The 21,941-nt window shown below is 36.6% G+C and overlaps 1 protein-coding gene across 9 annotated transcripts in view; it reads right to left on the reverse strand.

Moving 5' to 3' along the window:
- Window positions 1-21,941, reverse strand: part of LOC114936159 (uncharacterized) — a 366,697-nt gene that overhangs the window by 22,552 nt on the left and 322,204 nt on the right. For 7 of the 9 annotated variants that reach the window (XM_085481731.1, XM_085481738.1, XM_085481737.1 and 4 more), the window contains 3 exons: window positions 14,363-14,539; window positions 12,997-13,077; window positions 10,646-10,831 (listed from right to left, as the gene is read on the reverse strand). In XM_085481731.1, coding sequence (XP_085337857.1) covers window positions 10,646-10,831; window positions 12,997-13,077; window positions 14,363-14,539 — 444 coding nt within the window. The remainder of the gene's footprint in view (window positions 1-10,645; window positions 10,832-12,996; window positions 13,078-14,362; window positions 14,540-21,941) is intronic. The other 2 variants (XM_085481739.1, XM_085481733.1) reach the window with 1 other exon arrangement.

A 21,941-nucleotide genomic window follows, 5' to 3' on the forward strand; every position in this document is an offset into this window, starting at 1 on the left:
TGGGGATCGTCCCTTAGTAATGAAAAAAAAAAAAAAAAAAAATAGTGACATTTTGACATCCTAATGCAAATCTAACATTGATTTGCATTAAACCCTGTCGGATTATGTTAGATTAAATTTTTCGAATGATAATGCTGGAAAAAAGTTTACATCTTAAATGTTTCTAGAATAATAATTTTAATTTTTTTTTTATGTCGCAGGATGAATGAAAAGATAAGCTTTTATTCAGATGGTTTCTCAAATGTGAATAAATACGCAGGAAAAGGTTGTATTAAAATATTATTTTGTTTTGTAAAATTACATTCGTGAAGTGATGCATGCTGCTATTATTTAAATTAGAATAATGCGAAAGTGACAAAACAGAAAAAATAAAATTGCTGTCAGTGTTATAAGATTAACGTAAGTTTTTGTTATAAATTATTTCCTTATAATACGTACGATGTAATTGAGAGAAAAACGTCGCGAGGTGAATCGAATGAAAAGAATTCCGGATTGACTTGAATAGGATAGATGGTAGATTAACTGACGTTAAAGGGGAAGTAGAGATTTTTGTACAGCAGATACATCGAGGAAATTGGTGCGTTACGGAGTAGGATCTTTCTACTTTGGCATGGACGAGCATTGGCCCTGAATACACGTTGCAAAACATGTAAATACGCGAGAAGTCAATTAATGGAACCGGCTAGTAAAGCAAACAGCTTCAAAGCCAGCGCCAATGCACCGTAATTTTACGGCGCCTTTAAAAGCTGCGGTTATACCATAAAAAAAAAAGATGTCTTTTTCTCGTCGCAAATTTTTAACTCTACGATGTCGCATGTCGCTTTAATTTATTAAATAAGATCATCTCTATATCATCATTATATATGTATATATGCATGATATAATTTAACTTAATAATTTACTTCAAGAGCAGCCTAAATAAATCAAATTTTTTGCTGAGAGATAGATAAATTATATATATTTTACTCGTAAATATATGTTTCTACTTAAAAAAACCAAATATTTAAATCGAATAAGAATCATAGATTACAAAAATTGATTTCTTTACAGCTTACGAATTTATATAAAGTGAACAAGAAATTGATCGATATGTAAGATAAAAATATTACAAAATTTTAATAACGTGTATTCACGGTTTGACACCTGGCCGCATATAGACTACTATAGGCTAGGCTTTTAGTGTATTTGGCAGCCACAGAGCTCGTGCCGAACCTGGCAAAATGTACAGGCGGGACTTTTTTTTACACAAGACGGATGTATACAGAGAGGCAAAAAGAAAAACGCGCGAGGGAGGAAAATTGAATAAAAGATAGGGCGGATGAAGAATGAAACGTAAAAAGGGAAGAAAGAAAGAGAGAGAGAAAGAGAGAGAGCGAGAAGAGAGAAAGAGTATAGAGAGAAATGAGAGTGAGAATATAGAATAACGTACAGAGCTAGAGCAATTGGACCGAGTGATGCGAAAGAGCGTTCCGTTTGTGGACTTCGGGTCTGTTTCGGGGGAGGCGTTAAAAAGAGCCAACTTGATACACATTCCTTTTTCTTTATCGGAATAGTTTTTTTCTTTTTTTTTTCTGGCCGTTGGTACGCTAGTTCCAACTCTAATCTATCAGTTCTTCATCGCGTCTCTATCGATTTTTCCGTGCGCTCTTTTCTGTTCTAATGAAAAGAGTAGTCTCTAACGAAAGCTTGATTGATGCTTATATAGGAAAGAGAGTGATATAAAATAATCTACTTACCGATCAATACATCACACATACATACACACATCGGAATGCGTATCTGTAGCGCTCGTAAGCGATTATCTTATATTACTACGAGAGTACTTTTCCCCGGGAATGGACGTGAGAGGTTGGTCGACTCGTGTTACCGGACTAATTTTAGCATCAGCGGGAGAGAGACCGGTGCTTACCAACGCCCAGAAAAGGGAGAAATTAGATCGCTCATCTACTCTACTCTAATGGAGCTGAAATACCGTGTTCAAATCTGTCAAAGAGAGGCGTAGCACGCGCCGTTACTCGGTGCACCCTCGCCCCGCCCAATAAGGTCGAAGGACACACTGGGTATGGATGGCGATCGGGGAGGATAATACAGAGTAATACGATAAAAATGCCTCCACGAGCATCCTTCGGTGTATTATCAATCGGGTTAATATGCGTACGTGTTAAAGGAAAACTCTGCATCATGCATCACTTACTACATTCCCTGTGTACCAGCGTCTCGAGAAAAGCAAGATATCGGTATAAGACACCTCGAACTTGCCGATAATTGTCTTGGCATAATTATGAAAACACTATTGGAAAACATTTTTGCTACATATGTTACATCGTGAGATTTCGTACCGAAGATTGACGAAAAAAAATTTCAGGTAAAATTGTATAATGTTGAAATAGAAAGTTTCTACTTTTCTCAAGATACGAGATTAAGAGAAAATTCTAGATAATATCATGCATATTGTATGTATATAGTTTTGAGTTTCTACGCGCTGAAGCATTATTCATCTCGTCTAGCACTAGCGCTTTTTCATTTTCTTTTGTTTTGACTCGATTGAATAACTTTTCGTTTCATCGGAGATAAAAATCTACATAGACATCGCGCGGAGTGTCTGCGTTCTAATGCAACAGGATAATAAGGGTAACAGCGCATTACGCGCGAGCGTCATTTCCGCGCGCGCGAAGTGACGCTTGCTCGTGTTTGCTTCACTTCTCCGCGCACCTTGTTCAAGTGTGTTAATTCGAGTGCACGCACTCGGTCGCTCGAGTGTGAACCGCGAGTTAAAGTGGGCGCTTTCGGCAAGCTGGAAAGCTCGTTAGGAAATGCACACGTATACAGACACATTAAACGGTTAACGAGAGAGAAAGAGAGAGACACGCACTCGCGCACACGCACATATATATATATATATATATATATATATACACACACATACACACGCAATCATTCTGCATACGTATTTGCAGATGGCACACAGCTGCGTGCAAAGACAAAAGACACAATAGCGTATATGTATGTAGACAGCTATTATACAGAGAAAGAGAGAATATGCTTGTACGTGCGTGTATGTATATGTGTTTCATGTGTGTATGTCATCGCGCGAATTGTTGCGAGATAGATAGCGTGGTACAGTTGATACCGCGGCTAAAAGAGTGAGAAACAGGTGCGACGAATGGTCCTTTTGAGTTCCTAATTAACGACGGACGGTCGGCAAGCGGCGCGCGCTGTGAGAGTCAATTTTAAGTAACGCTCGTATAAATTTTCACCCGAGGAAAATTATATAATCGGGGAAAATTTCGACATTCTCTGTAAGAATCCGGCACAACGAGGAAACGAGAACGAGACGTTTAAAATAAATGAAATTTTGGATTTGCACCTCTGCGCGAAGGATCCGGAGATAATTTTTGTTTAATTTACACTTTGGCATAGGAGAAGATTTACAGGTCAGCGCCTCCTTTACATTATATGTGTAGGAAGACATTTTCCGGGATTTCATTAATTATTTCGATGTATGCAAAAGTAGTCAACGAATTTCATTTTCCACATTGCTGAAAATCTCCATCGCTACCTTGGCTCTCTCTCTGTATAAATTAAACCATTCTAAAACCAATTTTAAACTTGCTGCAGTATTATACTCTTCCTGACTGTAAAATTATGTAACCAATTTTCGATAGTGACATAAAATATCTTTCAAACGAACCATCGCGCACAAATTAGTGGAAATTAATTACTTATAAAAATCATGTTTTCTTCGTATGTACATACACGTATGCGATAAGCACATGTATAATAATAATCGACAGTAAGTAGTGCATATATCCGAGTGCATGTAGTGCGCGAATTAGTCTTTGATTTTTTCTTTACAATTCTCGCGCGTCATAGATTTCACTTTTATGCGTAAATCCGATATATTTCACACACAGTGGAGATTTTCTATTATTAAAAATTGTTTAAAACGCGTGAGAGAAGTAACGCATAGCAAGCAGCGTTGAAACGAGCAACGATGTCAGCGATTCGTCGCGTGCACCGTTCCTCGCGAGAAATTCGATATAAAGTACCGCATTGTTAGCAAGCATAAAAGATGTGAAATGAAGTCTATTATACCTATCGCAGAAGCGCATACACAAAAAAACGCTACACAGCAGCTGCAGAAAAAAAAATCACGAAAAAAATTAATTAAAATCATGGAGAACTTTGTGTCTCGTAAATGTATGTGTATGCTTGTTTGACATGTATGTAGATATTTATGTGTGTGTGTGTGTGTGTGTGTGTGTATACGTACACAAAGTGTCTATTGTGTATATATGTATATATATATGTAAGGAAATATATATATATATGTTGATAAATGTGCCAATAAATATCAAAATTCGCATGCGATCATACTGCATAAAGCACCTCCTCCTAGCTGTAAAAGTAAACACATAAGTCGCCGCTGAATGTATACAACAATTAATAGAATTAGTAAATAAGTAACGTGTTTGCGATTGCGAACAAAAATCATAACTCTGGCGCTGAAAAATCAGATACACATGTACAAATATATAATATGTAGGTATATAAAATACTTGTAGATCAAATATATATATATATTATACATGTAATATATATATAAATATTTAAAAGGAGAAATATGTATATATATATAGTCGCAAAAAAATGATATATTTTGCCGAGATAAGACAACGTGAAAAATACGAGAAGCTGTAAAGAGCGCATTAGCTTTGTGCAGTTAGGCCAAATTGGCCGTGCACACTGATTATCCTCGTCGACGAGAGCTTTTCCACGTATATACGTATTAACGAAAAAATATCTCTTCCACACGAAATCAAAGTCATGTCGATATACTACTTTTTCCCTCAACAAAATCGCGTTTACTAGCACGTCGACGAAGCATCAGCGTGACGGGGTTTGGCTAGCCAACGAAAGTAAATATATGCGTGTGTCTACTGAAGACGGGAAATCAAATCGTTGAGACGCCAAGAGAGAAAATAAAATTCGCAGAGAATAGGGAGAAAAAAAATATATCGCGCTGATTGACGGTAAGAAAGAAAACAGAACATAGGGGCCACTAGTTAAGTGCCGGCCTGTGAAAAAGAAACGATATGATATATATATATACAAAAAAACATAGGATCTATATATCAGCTGCTCTTCCGTTTGTCGGAGTATGAGAGTTATGCCGTATAGCGTAAGAATCCGTTAACATCGAGATAAAAACAGTTGAAATTAATAGACATCACTACTCTTCATACACTAATGTCATTCGCATACTACATGTTGTGAGAATGTCACGGTACTGCTTCTACTTCCCTGATTGGTCAAGCTTTTGGCGGCAGACGCGCGCGATCAACTTCGAAATATGTGAAACAAATATCGTTAAAAAAAAATAAATAAAAGGAAAAATTAATGACAATGATGTGCGAGAGTTTCGAGGAGGACATGATAATACATTGTGAAAAATAATTGTGCTTCGACGTGTAATGTGTGTGTGTGTGCTATTCACCAGAAGTAACTTCGGCCAATCAAGGTTAAATATATATTACTATGCTAAACAGCGAAAATCCAAACGTGTTTATATCGATATTAATAACATTATATATATAAACAGGCAGCAAGCAATTAATTCAAAGAGCATTAATAACATATCGTCCGTGGGAGATGCAGATCTTACGATCTCTTTTTTTTTTCTCGCAGGTGCAAGGGTCAAGGAAGTGAGGGGGTCGTTGAGATATCCAGACAGGATGAGTTTTCGGAGAGAAATGGGCGAACTTCAATGTCGTCGTCGATATGGACAGGAGAATTAGCAACGAATCATAACGCGAATATTCTCGCGAGAAAGACGTTTACACGCAGATTACTTGAATGATAGCCGAATAACTAGCACAGTCCCGATCGAGTATATATCCTCGAATTTCACGAATACGCAAGAAACTATTTCTTGATTGCAAGCGGAAGTGCACTACAGAAAAGTCTGTATTTTCAAACGGAAAAATAAAAAAAAAAAAAACGAATCATATACATATTCTGGGCATACTTCGCGCAAATTCCAACCAAAAGAGCGAAGGCAATAAATAAAATAAAAAGATAAGTAAAAAATACAAGAAGACTAAGATAAGACATACAAAGCACACAAACTTCTTGGTCATTAAGTGAACTTGTAAGAATCAATAAACAGTCTGTGCATCAGTTTTCAGTTTCAATTATATTTCTTTTATTTGAGAATTCATCATCAATAAATTTCACGTGACCCGAACTCAGTGCACAAGTCATCGTATTACATCACAAATAGGTATTGTTATGATTACTAATTATCATCGTTATTGTATGTTACCAAATATTATAATAAGTATTACCGTAAGACCAATCGTAGTTAGTTAATAAATCGATCGTATATTTCCGATTTCTATATCTGCAATATTTAATTAAACGACATTACATTGCGTTATATCCTTACTCTTTTCGTAAACGTTTCCTTTACTTAATCGTAAATACGTGAAATCGGTCATGTATTATCTCGATATGAAGGATAAAGAGAGGGTGCTATCGTTCTCACTATGGTGATCGGGGATAAAAGAGGAAGAAGGAGGGACAGATTGGTGCGAAGGTTTGATGCGTATATATGGCAATTATAAAATTGATAAAAAAAAAAATCTTGAGATTCGTATTGCTAATTCGCGTCGAAATGATTCTTTGTATTTCGCCCAGGCTGGAAATTCTATTGCGAGCGCAAAATTAGTTTTTGCCTAGTTTGAGAGCGGTCGAACTTGTAATATCGATCGCCTAGACAATCGATTTATATCTAGAGAAAAAAAAATTATATTTTGCATAATTAAATACGATCCGAAGAAAAAAAATCGTGAATTTAATCGTAGTAAAATTGAAATAATTGAGGCGAGTTACACTTCCTCTTTCGTTTACGTCCTACTAGTTTCTACGATACAAAATACAATTAATTAATTAATTAATTAGTTAACCTACCTACTATATACACATATCACTATGTGCGTATGCATGGATGGACCGGCGCGTGTAAGCGTCATGTATCTGTATATGATTCTGCATACGTACATAAATTTAGATCCTCCTCGGACGTTGCGAGAAACGTCCGCAAAAGTCACGCTTTCCGCTACAAATGCAATGACTCGCAAGGGACTATGCCGTTCGTTGATTCTTGCAATTAACGTAATACCAATATATATATATATTATATAGTCGTGGCGATAAGAATTATTATCGGAATAATAATCACATACACAGACACGACGTACAAGCACGTCATAAATAATAAAATTAATCCAATCGAATCGGCTGTACGTTGATTGTTCTCGAGAGAGTCTCCTTTCTCGCGTTAGTTTCATGTCAAACAAAAATGATTGCGAATTGTTAATGTTTCGATGCGCCTTCATTGCCATCCTTCGTTGCCTTCGACTACGCGGGTGCTAACACTAGAACGGCTAAATCTATCATATTATCCAAGTAAATCGTTTTTAGAGAACATCATGATTTTTCATTTCCTTATAACTTTTTTTTTCACTATTTCAGTAAGAGATATAGGTAATTATTTTAATTTGAATACTACTGAAACAAATCACTTATCGATATCGATCACGATAAAGCACACATAATATTTGAAAAATAGTTTCTATTCTTTTTTTATATGTAAAATTGATATATTCTAGACAAATTTTTTTCAGTCGTCCTAATGTTATAATCCCCTCTCACTTTCGAGTACATACCACTAAATATTGAGAAAGACGTTTAAATATTTTCTCTTAATTATATAGATTTTTCAATAATTTAGTTGATTATAACGATATTTAATTTTTTTTTTCGAGAAATTACTTTATATAAATTCTTAATTCGTTGCGCTATTCGGTTATATTGGGCATCAAGAGAGTCGAATCGTAAAATATATATATTTATATATGAATTTATATCAATTTTAATTGTCTTTAATATTCTTGATATACGTCTCGTCATCAGGATCGCATTGGGAACGAGCGGACTAAACACCACGCCTTTTACAAAAAGTAATCTATTGTTATATTCGCGAAGTGGATTCGCCTCGCAAACGAAACCGGCGCGAATTTTCGCGCCGATACTCGGCCCCTCGCTATCTCGATTTTATTTCATTTCAGCGCCTCGCGAAAACTGCCTCGCGCGAGAACTGCCCTCGTGAAAACTGATTCGCGAAACTTGTTAATTTTGCGAATGCCGCCGGGCGAAAGGGGAAAAGCGGCGCGAATGGCGGCTCCGGGGAAATCTGCGAACTCTCGCGCGGTATAGAAAACTCCACAAGGAAAGTTTCGCGAGGCGATCTTGTTATTGTTTTCGAAGCGTTTCCTCAACTGGATATCCCGCGCGCCGAAGGCCGATATTACACGACGATGGATATTTCGGATCGTTGCCGTTGTGCAAAGATCGCGTTCTATTTCCGGAAAGCTCTTCGCCCGCCTTTCCCAAAACGCTCTTACAGAAGTACGATATAGTATTACGTTACGCTAACCTACGCTTTATTCCTAGATATCTTTATATATCTTTATATTTATTTATATGTATATTTATCTATGCGAAATAATTATTTGAAGAAACGAGCGCATTTATAGAAGTATCTGAATTTCTCTGTGACTGTATTAGAAATGCTTTTCTATAAAGTAATCACGTTGCGAGATAGATTATCTCTGCAACGCGGGAATCGAGGCAAAAGATAAGCCGAGTATGTCACATCCTGATTTGCATCGTTCGACGATGACATTTTGATGATCCAAAGAAATGAACGATAACGCGACGCAAAAACCGGCTACGATCAAGTGGTATGTCTTTTAGCTTTCGTATAATGTATCGAAAGTGTCATCGAACGTCATATGTAATTCGTCGTAACGTCGAATCAATTCAACACATTTTTGTACAACTGATAATAGAAAGTTAAAATATAATAAATTGTTTCAAAATTCGACAAATTATCAATCATCGATAATCGATCATTATTGACAATTTTTCTTTTTTTTCTTTTCTTTTTTTTTAAATCAATTCTAATAAGCGCGATTAAAAATTATTTTTGAATAATAAACATGTCACAGATTGTTAAAGAGTTTTCATAAAATAGATATGTACAGCAATGTAACTGTCACAACAATTTATCAATTTATCACGGAGAGAAAAATAGATATCATAAATCATATGACTCGATAAGCTCAAAAAAAGGAAGATACTCATATACATACAAAAATATAATATATATAATTTTGCACGATTTTGACAGTCGCATGTTTGCAGATCCATCTACTTCTATCAATCAGTCATACATCCTGCTCGTTAAAAGGTAATAGTAATTAATCATCACGTTTTATCGTTGCCATTATAATTATCTGACTTAGGAATTTACAATCCTCTCGTTAATTTTTTAGACCTTTATATCGCTCGCGATCCTTAAGAATCTATTTCTCTACGTGCAGTATCCTAAATTAAATTTTTTTGTTATTATATCCACGATATATTATTATCGATCGCTTCGTTTTCTGTCACTCCAGCTATAAAATATATGCATAAATCTTTATCATTTTCGATTTCCCGTTTTTCCTCTCTTATTGTTTGTTAGTATTAAGTTTGCTTCAAATTCATCGAACGAGCTTTATGTTCGTACCGTCGCAAATGATTCGACAAAATATCAAGTACACGGGATTAATCGTCATCGATACTGCGATTGATATCGTATCGATTTAAATCGCATTGTTCGCTAATCATCGACTAATAGTTGCGCTAATCTCAATGCTATCATCTCTACACGCTAAGCTAACATATCTCTCCTCGTGATCGAACACGTGACATTAGCGTAATCGAGTGAGCGTATAGAAATATATAGCGCTTTGTAACCCTAAAACTAGACACTGTCAAAGTCTCTCCCGTCGTAGTCATCTCGTGCTCGTCATACACTCTCGTGCATTGATAAAATAAATGTCCGATTTCCAGCCTAGGATCCATCATCTAACCGTTCGATCGCGACCGAACGTAAGCCATTCGGTTCACGTAATCATATCATCTTCCGCGCGGCGTAAATTACTGTAATTAGCGACGCGCGTCTAAACCCGTCTGCGAAATCAGGATATTCCCGGTGCCCGTTGCAATTTCATCCGTTGTCATCGTTACGCTCTAATCACCACGAGCGTTCCATTACGCCCCGGCTGATTAATCCACCCGACGCTACACCCACGCGAGAAAAAAAAAAATAGAAAGAAAAATCTCTGAAAAAAAGCAGAAAACGAAAAATGTAAAGAAGTGATGCGTCGGCGTCGATCTACCAGGCCGCGAATAATCGCACGTTGCCGATACTCGGCGCATATAGCTTGATCTAGTAATACGCGTGAACGTAAATGAGATTGTGAATGGGATGATGATGGGCATGGGGGTTGTGCAAGGGGGTGCACAGGGACGTCGTGGTGATGGTGGTAGGGGACGACGGATGATTGACAGATTGCATCGTGGATACGGGCGACACCTGATTGGGGGGACCGGCCGGCACTTGGTACACGGTATTGGGCGCGGCCATCGGGCACCTTGAGGCCCCGGCTGCGCCGTGTTGGGCCCCATGCTGTTGTTGTTGTTGCTGTTGTTGTTGTTGTTGTTGTTGAATGTAGTTTGGTGGTAGACATACCTCGAGGCGATCGGTACGCGGCATCTTCTGCGGCATCGCCACCGTCTGCGGTACCACACCCAGCGGACTGCCGACGCCCGTTGGGTCCGCCGGACCCATTATCGCCGGCATTATCGGGCTGGGCGCGAAGTACGGGCTGTACGTGTTGCCAACCTGCGGCATACCGGTCAGGTACGGATTCGTCGCCTGCGAAAACACACCCCGGAAGGTATCCAGGTAACAAAGATTAGAACACACCTGTCCCCCACCTTCGCTCCACGCGTGTATCTTCGATTTGCGTCACGCGTCGCGATTCGCGAAATTATTCAAATACGCGCTTTATGTATAAATATATATCTTTTTTTTTTTTTTTATACAGAGTACTTGGTAACGAGTAGTTGCGATGGAAAATATTACACTTCTTCGATTTGCGATAATAACGAAAATCTTTGATTTTTATGCAAACACAGTCTTTTTTCCTTTCAAGTTGTTATGTACAGTAAAATTTCTTGATACCGCATATAAAAAGTATAATAGTCTTAATTTTAAAGGTATGTCGCGCATGGAAAATACGCTTCATTCTACGAATAATACTTGAAAGTTCTCATAAATATTACAAAATATTATATATTGCATAACATCAAAAAAGATTGAGACGCGCATGTACTTAAGAAATAACTATGTTTGACAAGTTTAGAATCGTAACTATACTCTATATTATCGTTAAGAAATATACGTTCCACAAGTTAAACAAAAATTACGATTGACTGCGTAGTAAAGTTTGATTGCAAATAATTTAAGAACGCAGTGGTTTCCAAGAAAAAGTTCTTGTTACAAAAATCAACTTACTTTGAAGTGAGCAGTCTACTTCTCTCACAAGAAGTTGGCGTTTCCTCGCGTTTATGCTACTAATTATCAAATACTTTGTATATATAATCTGCTATTTCTGATTCATGTAAATTCTGCTTTAAAATGCGTTAAGGCTTCGCGAATAGCGCTGTTTGGTGTTTATTAATTTTTTTAGACATTTAATATATACATCTAATTTCTAAAGAGTTTCTGCTGTACTTGGTTTAATTTTAAAGAAAGAAGCAATTATCTGTAATAACAATATAAATAATAAAAAAATTGCAAATAAATGCATATATATAAAATAAAAATTATCTTAAAATAAAATGCATAATATATGCCTAATAAAATGCATGTATTTGGTCTTATCAAAATTATTTATCATCAATAAAATATAATAAATTAATCCATCAAGACAGACTTTTGCAAAAATTATGTTACGCGAGGATTAGTTAACTCGAGCCAGAGGTGAACTTCAAAAACGAATCTTAGGTGCCAAAGGCAAGAATCTGTAAAGAAAAGGCATCTCGTTTGCGGACTTCGCGAAGCCTTAATCGTCTTTTTTCCCTTTTCTCATGCCCTCCCCTTCGCTTTTAACGACAAGCGTACGTTCCCATACGAAGCGTTTGGTTTTGCAGCGAGAGCTGGTTCCCAGAAGCGAAGGCAGGTAATTTCAAGCACATCTGAACGAGTCGATCACTCTCGTTTGTTCTTCTCAAAAGCCTCTAATATCCTGGGAGCTTTCATCGTTGTAAAAAAAGTTTCCGGAGACAAGGCTAGATAATTGTCGGAAAATGCGTAAATTTGACAATACACGTATTTACAATTGAATATCAGCATTATCGTTTCTCAAAATGTCAGACAATTAGATATTTTATTCTCGATATAGAGAATATTATATAAAAACAATAATCTTTCCAAATCCGAGATTACCATGCCTCGTGTCCTTTCACTTTGTCTCTTTGACTCTTGTAGACTTCACATTTTTGTGATATTAAAGTTTAACGATTTTTTCTTACATACTTATTTATGCTCTTTGTGATAGCAGATATAAATAAAATAAAATATTTCAAAGAAAAAGATATTCATTGCTTTTAAAGCTAAAAACGCGCAGATATTTTACTTGGCTGCAAAATTTCATGCTCTTCTCTTCTACAGAAAAACTTTAAGAAAAACATGTACAAACAAAAATCTCCTTTCCTCAATAAATAAACAAAACATCTTTTGAAGCATGCAAATAAAAGTTACGTAATTTTTACTATGCGACGCGTTTTTAAAATAAATTTAAGCTCTCGTACAAACGCTTACCAATTACAGGCGCATCGCTCAAACGACTATAGTGGATGTAAAATTGATCACACTAACTCATATTGTGTAAAACATGTATAATATTTAAACTGTAAATTAGTTCTGTCCATTTTACTATTACATAGATTAAAACGAATATCTTTACATCCACTACTAGCCAGCGTGGCGTTAAATTAACTAAAAATTAGTGGAAGCCAACCAAAACCAGGAGTTACCATAAAGGCGTGGGTAGCGAGAAGTTGCTGCTGGATTTGCTGTTGAAGGTGATGGTGTGGTGCCGGAGGTGCTGGTGCCTCCTGTTCACCAATGACGTAATTGGAGAACACACCAACAATCAACCACAACCACGTGAGCCACAGCGGCAAACATAGGGGACAGACAGGCAGTCATAGTATAGGGTTCGATATCACGTAGCAAAAGACTATGAATGTATGTCATGAGTAAAAAGAGAACGTTAATAACGAGTTTCGATTTTTAATTACTGACACCGTTCATAAAAAAAAAAAAAGAATTGACAATCTCGTGCGTGCGAGAAGGCTTTATCGAGACGCACGATAGGGACACAAGAGTCTGAAAAAAAAAAAAAACGTGGAAAAGTTCTGTCGGTCGTCGAAGATTTATTTGGGTCGTTTGAAACAAACCCGAGCAACGCACGCGATGTCGCGTGAAATTCTGACGAGTCGACGAAACTTTGCCGCGCCCAAATATTATTCTATCGTTCGAAACTTTGATATTGTGCTTTTCCCGTAATTAACAAGCCTCCCGTCGAATGACAAATACGAACAATACTAGAAATGTTTGCGATGGGAATCTAGTATGTCCACTCTCAATCTGGTGCTTCATAAGCCCTTTGCAAATTATCTGATGACTTTAGAACTCGTCTAAAGATCAATAAATTGAAAGCGAAAAATATTTACATATTTATAATATTTCGAATTTAAAGATATTTGTAATTCAAAGATAATTTAAATGTATTTTAGTGATTTAAAAATAATTAAAATAGAGATATTGCATATATTTTACATAAAAACTTGAAAAAGCCATGATATAAAATAATGAGATTAAAAACTATTGATTTTGCATGAAACTTACATCAAAGAGATTTGATTCTGTAAATTGTCTGTCTACTAAAATACGTGATTAAGTCAGGTTTCTCTAGGAAGAATAGGGGATGACACTGACCAAGAACATGCGACGTGCTAAACTTTTTAATTCTGAAAAACTTTATCTCTCGGTGCAATGTCCGCAAGAAGGAACGCAGGTAAATATATGGACGGCGAAGTGCGGCGCTTGTATCTCGAGATTTCTGCCGGAAAAGCTTGCAAAGTGTTTCAGTTTAAATGCGTATGCAAACGCAGCTTCTATAATGCATCTAGCTCCTTTCACGATACTAGTATGATAAGAAAGCACCGCGCCGTCGACAATCTACGCAGCGTCACCGAAAAAAAAGATAATCTAGTGATATAACCCTCGAGACTAAACACAGACAAAAATCAAAATCTTACGATCGTGGTAAAAGTGTGTGAATGTGTGGATAGCAAAAGACGTAGTGCAACGATCGTGTTAATTTGTTGGACATACCACTGTGGGTACCTGGCCAGGCACGAGGGGTTGACCCGGCGTGAGGCCTTGCTGGATCTGCTGCATCAGCGCGTTTTTCAACGCTAGATGGTTGCGCCCGTTTATGAGGAGTTGGTCCTTCAGATGCTGCGGGGGATGGAAATACTTGCAAGGTGGCTTCTCTCGATTACATCGACCCTAGAACAAAAAATGCAGAAACGTATATTAAAATATGCTCTAATTAATGTTATAAATAAAATTTATTAAAAATAAATTATATATTTTTAATATAATATAATTTATTTATAGAAACGCGCACATTCGCGTGCCGATTCGATGATATATATAACTAATAACTAAAAGTTTCAACCCCACCAACACACATCCTGCATATCAGGTTCTCATTTATTTTATTTTTCCCTTGCCTAGCTTCTGCTCCTCGTAATTCGGATATTGGGACGGAGTGTAACGCAATTTACGGGATAAGTTGCGAGTGAGAAAGTGGAAGGAGATTGCCAGTTGGAAAGAGGTTCAGAGAAGCGGAAGGTAGCAGGAAGAAGTGGATGAAGGATAGAATAGGCGAGACTGAGCGAGGTCACGCAGCCGGTGTGTCGCGGTGGTACTAATTAGACCTTAACAATATTAATTCATGTAAGGTGTCTATATGGATCGGCCAGGGTAACCGCCCGTACTTTCTTAGATCAGAGAGCTCCGGTGGCTTTCAGTAAATAGCGGCTTGCGAGCGTAAACTCCGTCAGAGAGGCGGTTTCGCAGCGGCCGACGAGAAGTGATAGCAGTCCTGTCGGCGTTGATGGCAACGATGAGACAAGAGCTCAAATATCGCCTAATTAAGCACATTCGAGAGTTTCGAGGAATAATGTGTAGGTGGCCCGCCACGAGAAAGTTTCGACCCATTGAGAGGAAACGCCCCGCTCTCTTCATCGTCTTCGTCGCCACCGTAATCGTCGTCGTCGTCGTCGTCGTCGTCGCGTACCACGACAGTCGACCTCTCGTTGACACGGGGCGGTTCAAGTTCAACTAATTGCACGAGACAAGATTCTCGTTCGAGCGCATGCTCGTGTACGACGCGTGTCGTGGATGTCGACGGGGCTTTGGAGCCGATAACGTTTGTTTCTCTTTACACACCGCTGCTCTCGTATATCCTGGTTGAATGTAATGAAAAACAGTTCTTTGGCTCAACTATGTTTTTCGTTCGCTAAATTTGTTATATTTAAAATCTATAAATGTTTAAATCGTTTTGAAAAATCGTTACAAGAAAATATTGAGAGCAAACGATAGGAAATGATAAATATTTTAGAAAATTAAGCACATCGACCAGAGTTCAACACAAATTACTTCTCAGACTTATCGCTTTATTCTAATATAAATCAATGATAAATATTTTTCGATGTAAATTGTCAAATATAGCGATAAGAATATTATAATGATAACATTAAATATAGTTTCAGGATACTTTAACGTATTATTCTAGATGATTTTAACTAGTGGGAGTAATATTAAAGTTGATTTAAAGGGTCTACTGATAAGAGATAGCATTCTCGGAAGAGCCGCGCGAAATACTCCCCTCTAATTTTAATGAAACTTTAATGATATTTAGAGGATCCTCCGAAGACGGGTAGCCTCGTAAATCTCATACATAATGATGTAATATCTCACAGATCTCTTAACGACCGAATTGTTTCATCCTTAGACTGACTTCATTTTAATGTCGACGAATCTATATTATTTAATATACCTTTCAAAAATCATAAAATCAGCAGATCCACTATTATTGCATTTTTGAACTAATTTTATATTGCAAATGCAACTTTATATCGTGCAGAAAATATGTACTATAATTATAAAAACTAATTTCGTGCAATTTAATTCTTAATTATTTGCATCTAATTATACCATACGTTTAAAATTATACAAATCTACATTATGTATCTGTAATATTATTTCAACTTTTATTTTATATAAAATAAAAATAGTAACTGTTAAACTTAATAATTGTAAACAAAGACGGGCTATAAGAGCTATTATTTTATTTTATATTTTAAGATGTATAATTAATAAAATAATATTTATAAATTCCATAAAAAATGCATCATTTGATAGTGCATGCATTTGTTGCAAAACTTAGTAACTGTAATTAAAAATTTGCTATTCAAATAACATACACTGATACATTTCAAATAAATAGTGCAATTTATTACATTCGTATTCGTGTGTTATTTGAACATTTACAACATATTGAAAATTTATTAGAGATTCTATCCGAGTATCATTTTTCCGGCTTCTAAAACGTAAGTGGATATAAACCAGTGTATAAACGTGCCACAAGATAATAATGAGTAATATTCGATTTCATGTTTATCCGCTTAGACGAATAGCCTAATATAAAAGAGGCTTTAGTATTTTTACATTGCCGATCTCGCGAGAAGGTATTAACCTTATTACGTCGTAAGACAACGTGATAACTTCTGAGTCACGTAGTAACAAGATCCCACTCGTTTAAGATTAATCTTGTACAATCCAGACAAACATAATTTAACGCTGTTATCTTATACGAACGATATTATTTTTCATTCAAAAAAGTTCATGTAAAAAATTATTTAAATTTTTAATTCTTTCCCGAGTTAAATAGTTTATAACAAAGCTACTTAGTCAGATGAAAAAAGTAATCGATATCGAATTATGTAGATTGCTTTAATATATTACTAAAATCTATTTCTTGTTTGAATTAAAATAATTATTGCCAGAATATATAATTCTCAACATTTTTTACAACATAAATATCTCTATAATATATTAGTTATAGTTAATATGAGAAATTGAGGTAAACTATATTACTAAAATTTCTACATCTCTCTCTCAAACCTGAAATATTAATAATAATATATATTTATCAGAAAAATCTAAAACGACAATTAAATGTTTAATTAATTATCGCATATATGTGTCCCCATGACTTATTACGTCAATTAATTAATAACCTGCAATAACTATATTATCGATAATAAATGTCATATAAAATTAATATGCACTGTTTGTGTTAATATATATAAATAAAAATATCTTTATATGTTGTCGAGCTCTATTACATATTCGTACGAAATCAGTGAATTTACGCAATTGTCCGTGGCACAAAACAAACTATTTACTTTTCCATTATATAATGAGAGAAATATGAAGCTAAGAAGATTAAAAAGAAGTTTAATCGAGGGATGCTCGGAGACAGTATAAATAATTTTTAGTTTGTTCGTTTCTTGATAACTCATTGGCGCGAAACGAGCAGGTGTGCTAAAGCAAAAAAAAATGCTTTTAGTCGTCTCGTACAAGCACAACGAAAAAAAACCTCTGTGCCTTCATTGTTTCAGCCTTCCGGCATTACAAAAGAAATGCTGGTGGATGGAGGCGGTCGGAGGCTCGAGACCGACTCAATTACAGTCGCTGAGCGACGCGATAATTGGGATCAAGATTGATTGTCTTCCTTCCTTTCGCGCTGACCTCCCACAAATACAAGTTACTCGGAGAATGTGCATTTTCTTTTTTCCTGTCTCACCTAAATAAAGCGGAGACGCCAGACCGAAGACAATTCGTCCGAATAAAATGCGGTTCTAAGCGAAAATATTTTGCGATCAATTTTAGCACGAAATAATTTCTATAATTACAATAAATAAATTTTAATCATGAGATTTTAGATCGCTAAAAATAAATTATCCATCCACCTAATATCGATTTAAATCAAAATACATCTCTCAGATTTTTCAATACTATCAGCGAACGCTTTGATCATATTATTGTTACATCTAAAAAATAAAAGTGCAAAACGACATATTTGTCGAGCATCGTCCATTCTCGATCCGGCGACATAAAAAATTTTATTGACATCAATGTCCGGCTCAAAATTACGAGATCACATATAAGTAGTGAAAAGTACGGCAGTAAACACGCGATAATAATTCGGAGTAAAAGGCATCTCGGATCGTTTTTCCCAAACAGCTGGATGAAAAACCCTTCGTGCGGAGATACCCGCGTGAAAATGACTCGACGACGAGACATAAGAAAGAAAGAAAAAAAAAAAAGCAAAAGAGAGCGGTGAGAGACAAGCATGGAAGGTGCTCACTTCATGGCGGGAAGTCGATGTCGAGCAACCTTTTTCACCTCGATAAAGCCCTGTCGTCGAAGGTGGTCGACGAACACGATCCTTCAGACCCGGGCTAACCCCGTTTTATAACCTCTCACCCATCTCCCACCCTTTCCGCCGTCTCCTATCGCGCGTACGAGAATAGACCGAGAGGGTAGGAACGCGTTTTCGCTGTTGAGACAAGCATTGCAGACAAGGCGACGGAGAAAAAACTACGTGTGAAAAATCGAGAGAGAGAGAGACCGAGGAAAACGTAAGGGAGAAAAGGACGCAAAGGGGTGTCGACAGCGCGCACATTCATCGAGCTGTTGCTGCAAGGGCCGCAGGGTGAGCGAAATTACTAGGATTTGCGCGTAGATTTGCATATCGATTTTCCCAGCGGAATAGTGTCGTATGGCGGCGTGCGCGCTGGCACACAATTTGCCTTAATTTCGCCGTGGGAGGTATCTACCAACATTAGCCCGATGTGGCTAAAGCTTAAGCGCGGCCGTTTCACGGCACGATGATGCCGTTTCGGATCACGCGGCTCGGAATTACCGTCGGGTAACACCCGGTAAAAATCGGGGAAGAAACGCCCGTCTATGTGGTGTTAAGAAGATGGGATTTTTCGGAAGGGAAACGCAGCGTCGGATACGTTACGAGATCTCAATTTTTCTACCGTCGCGATCTTTTCAAAGGGAGGCGTATAGTTTCGTGCATTAAGCTTGGATACTATTAATGTTGTAAAATGTAATTATATATTATTCGATAAAAGACTAAATCAATGTTTTATTTTAGCATACGTAATGGAGAGAATTTTTTAAATGAATGCCAAAAGATAATATTTGCTGAAAATATTTTTTATTTAAAAAACAAGTTTTTTTAAATTTAATTTTCCAGATTTTCTCTCTTCATGAATTTTTGCAGTACTTAATATTAACTAAAAAATAATTATATGCTTTAAACATCTGTATTCTTTAACGAAAGTACGTATAATAAATATAATTTTGGATTATAAAGACAGATATAAAAAATATAAAATAATCGAAATATAAAGACCCAGAGATAAGTAATATATAAAAATATTAAAATATAATTAATTACAAAGATTATTCAATAATTTGAAGAGTGGATATATATAAATACACATCAATTTGATTACTGTAATGTAAGATTTACTATTATTACAATCACTTTAATTGATGACTGTCTTATAAATCTATATTTCTATATTTAGAAATAAACGCGCATTTCACATAAGAATAAATGCAAAATTAATATGATATATTAATAAACTGCTGCATTTTAATGAAGAAGTAATTAAAAGAGATTAACAGGAGTGATGTCTTTGCTGATTGATTTTAGAAAATGATTGCGCCGTGTATAGCGCAAACTAATTCTGTACAAGACATCTTAACTGTTCCGCAATACCCTTTCACAGCATCCAATAATCGGATCAACGGACGAAGGGACACCGACGAAGATATCGGGACGGAACGTAACCGGCGGATATTGGCGCGATGATAGGCCAGATTGAGAGGAACTTTGTTATCTGGATTACTTGGGGGAGTGGAAAAACATGGCGTTGTTCCCTGATCGAATTTACAATATCTATATATATATATATATATGTAAAGACACTATGCAGATGACCGCCCTTCGAGAATAACCGCGAAAGCTTTTTTCATTCCCTTTGTATTACGCGAATTTCACAATTTTATTTATGGATATTACATGAACACGTGAATCGAATGCATACGTAATATTATCGTATTGCATGAAATGCAATTGCAACGTTTGAAAATGTGGGAAGACTGCATCCGCAAAAATAATTTGGAACATCAAAAAGATTAATTCTCCTATTCTTTTACTAAAATTGAATAATTTAATTTTCTGTATTAATATAATAGATCAGTTTAATTTTCATAAATAACAGATAAGCTTTTATCATACAGTTGTAAGCGTATAAATTAGTGTTAAAGCCGTCTACGTGCGCTGGAAATGATAAATTAAATCGATCGAAAATATATTTATGCATTATTTTGTTATATAATAAATTATATAAAAAAGTACTTAAATTCTTACCATATAAAACAATTTTTGTCTCTCTTTTCGGGTTGCGTAATCTCGCGGTCCAAGTTATATATCGGACAGCCCCGTTTCATCCCAAGCCCCCTAAGAATTCGGGAAAGCTGAGAACCAGACGGGAACCAAAAGACCCCGCATCAGAATTCACGAGTGGAAAAACCGCCAGCGAAAGCCGATTGCGGTTGTCGCAAAAAAATAAAAAGACTCCTTGCGCCGGCGAAACCGTTTTAACGAGATTTCGGAGAGAGATAGACAACACACATAGCTGCATATCTACGTCGGGTGGGTGGCGAGGGAGAAGAGAAAAGAAGAGGAGCAACGACGTGAAAGGGTCGATGTGATATGGTTGGAAAAGAAATCGAACGAGGTGGACCTCCCATATGCGCGCTCTCTCTCTCCGGGTCTGTCCGATTTGAGACTCTGCGGTCGCGAAGCTCAAAAGCTCATCGGTTGGTTCAACCCTGTTCCCCTACGATCGTTCGATGCCCCCCATTCTACGAGGACGGTCCGTCAACCTCTCCGACGTCCCGTTCTCATACGGACGATGTGCTTTAGCTAAGACAAGCCGGCCGGTTAATTCGAAAAGTGGCGAGCTCTCTTTCTCCGCGCGCGTTTTCCGTCCTCTCTTTCTCTCTCTCTCTCTCTCTCTCTATCCTCCGATCCTCACCGGGCCACCACCGTCTCGGAGAGAGAACCACCGGATGTCGAGGGAAAGCCGGACCAAATGACATTAGGAGTCCCGTTTCATTACGACGACGTGAAAGCACAGCTGAGTCAGTGGCTATACTCCCGGTGTGTAAAAGGCAGTCCGTTTTCTTCTCCCTTTGTTTTTTACTCCGTCACTTCACCCTCTTTCATCCCCCTCCTGCTTTTCCTCCCTTCGTAGATCTTTATGCTGCTGCGGAACAATTTTCTTTTTGTTTGAGCATTTTCATTATATTTTTCTTCGCTGTTGATTCTTGTTCTTTGTGCCGAAACAAAAGACAAATGGAAGATGCTCTCGTCTCTTTCGCGAAATATCATCACACGTTATAAAATTATATAGTTACTCAATTATATCGAATACTATAAAATTTTATCAAAATCATATGTTATAAAATTTATTAAAATGTATGAAGTGTGTCTCTGAAGTCATGTATACTTTAAATTATATACAGATAAGAAAAGCAAGTTCCGAAGAATAGCAATTAGTTCAACGTGATAATAATAATGCAGTAAACTTTGATTAAAAGCAAAATTGGAAAAAAGTAAGATATTTTATTAAGTAACAAAAATCATAAACATTTGATGACAAATAGAGTACAAAAAAATTTTTCGAAAAGTGCAATATGTTATTTTTAAGATTACCTACTAAAAAAAACCATAGAATTTCAAAGTTTG

The sequence above is a fragment of the Nylanderia fulva genome, unplaced genomic scaffold (assembly GCF_048542155.1).
Source record: "Nylanderia fulva isolate GAGA-0341 unplaced genomic scaffold, ASM4854215v1 Scaffold19, whole genome shotgun sequence".
In the NCBI taxonomy this organism is placed as follows: domain Eukaryota; kingdom Metazoa; phylum Arthropoda; class Insecta; order Hymenoptera; family Formicidae; genus Nylanderia; species Nylanderia fulva.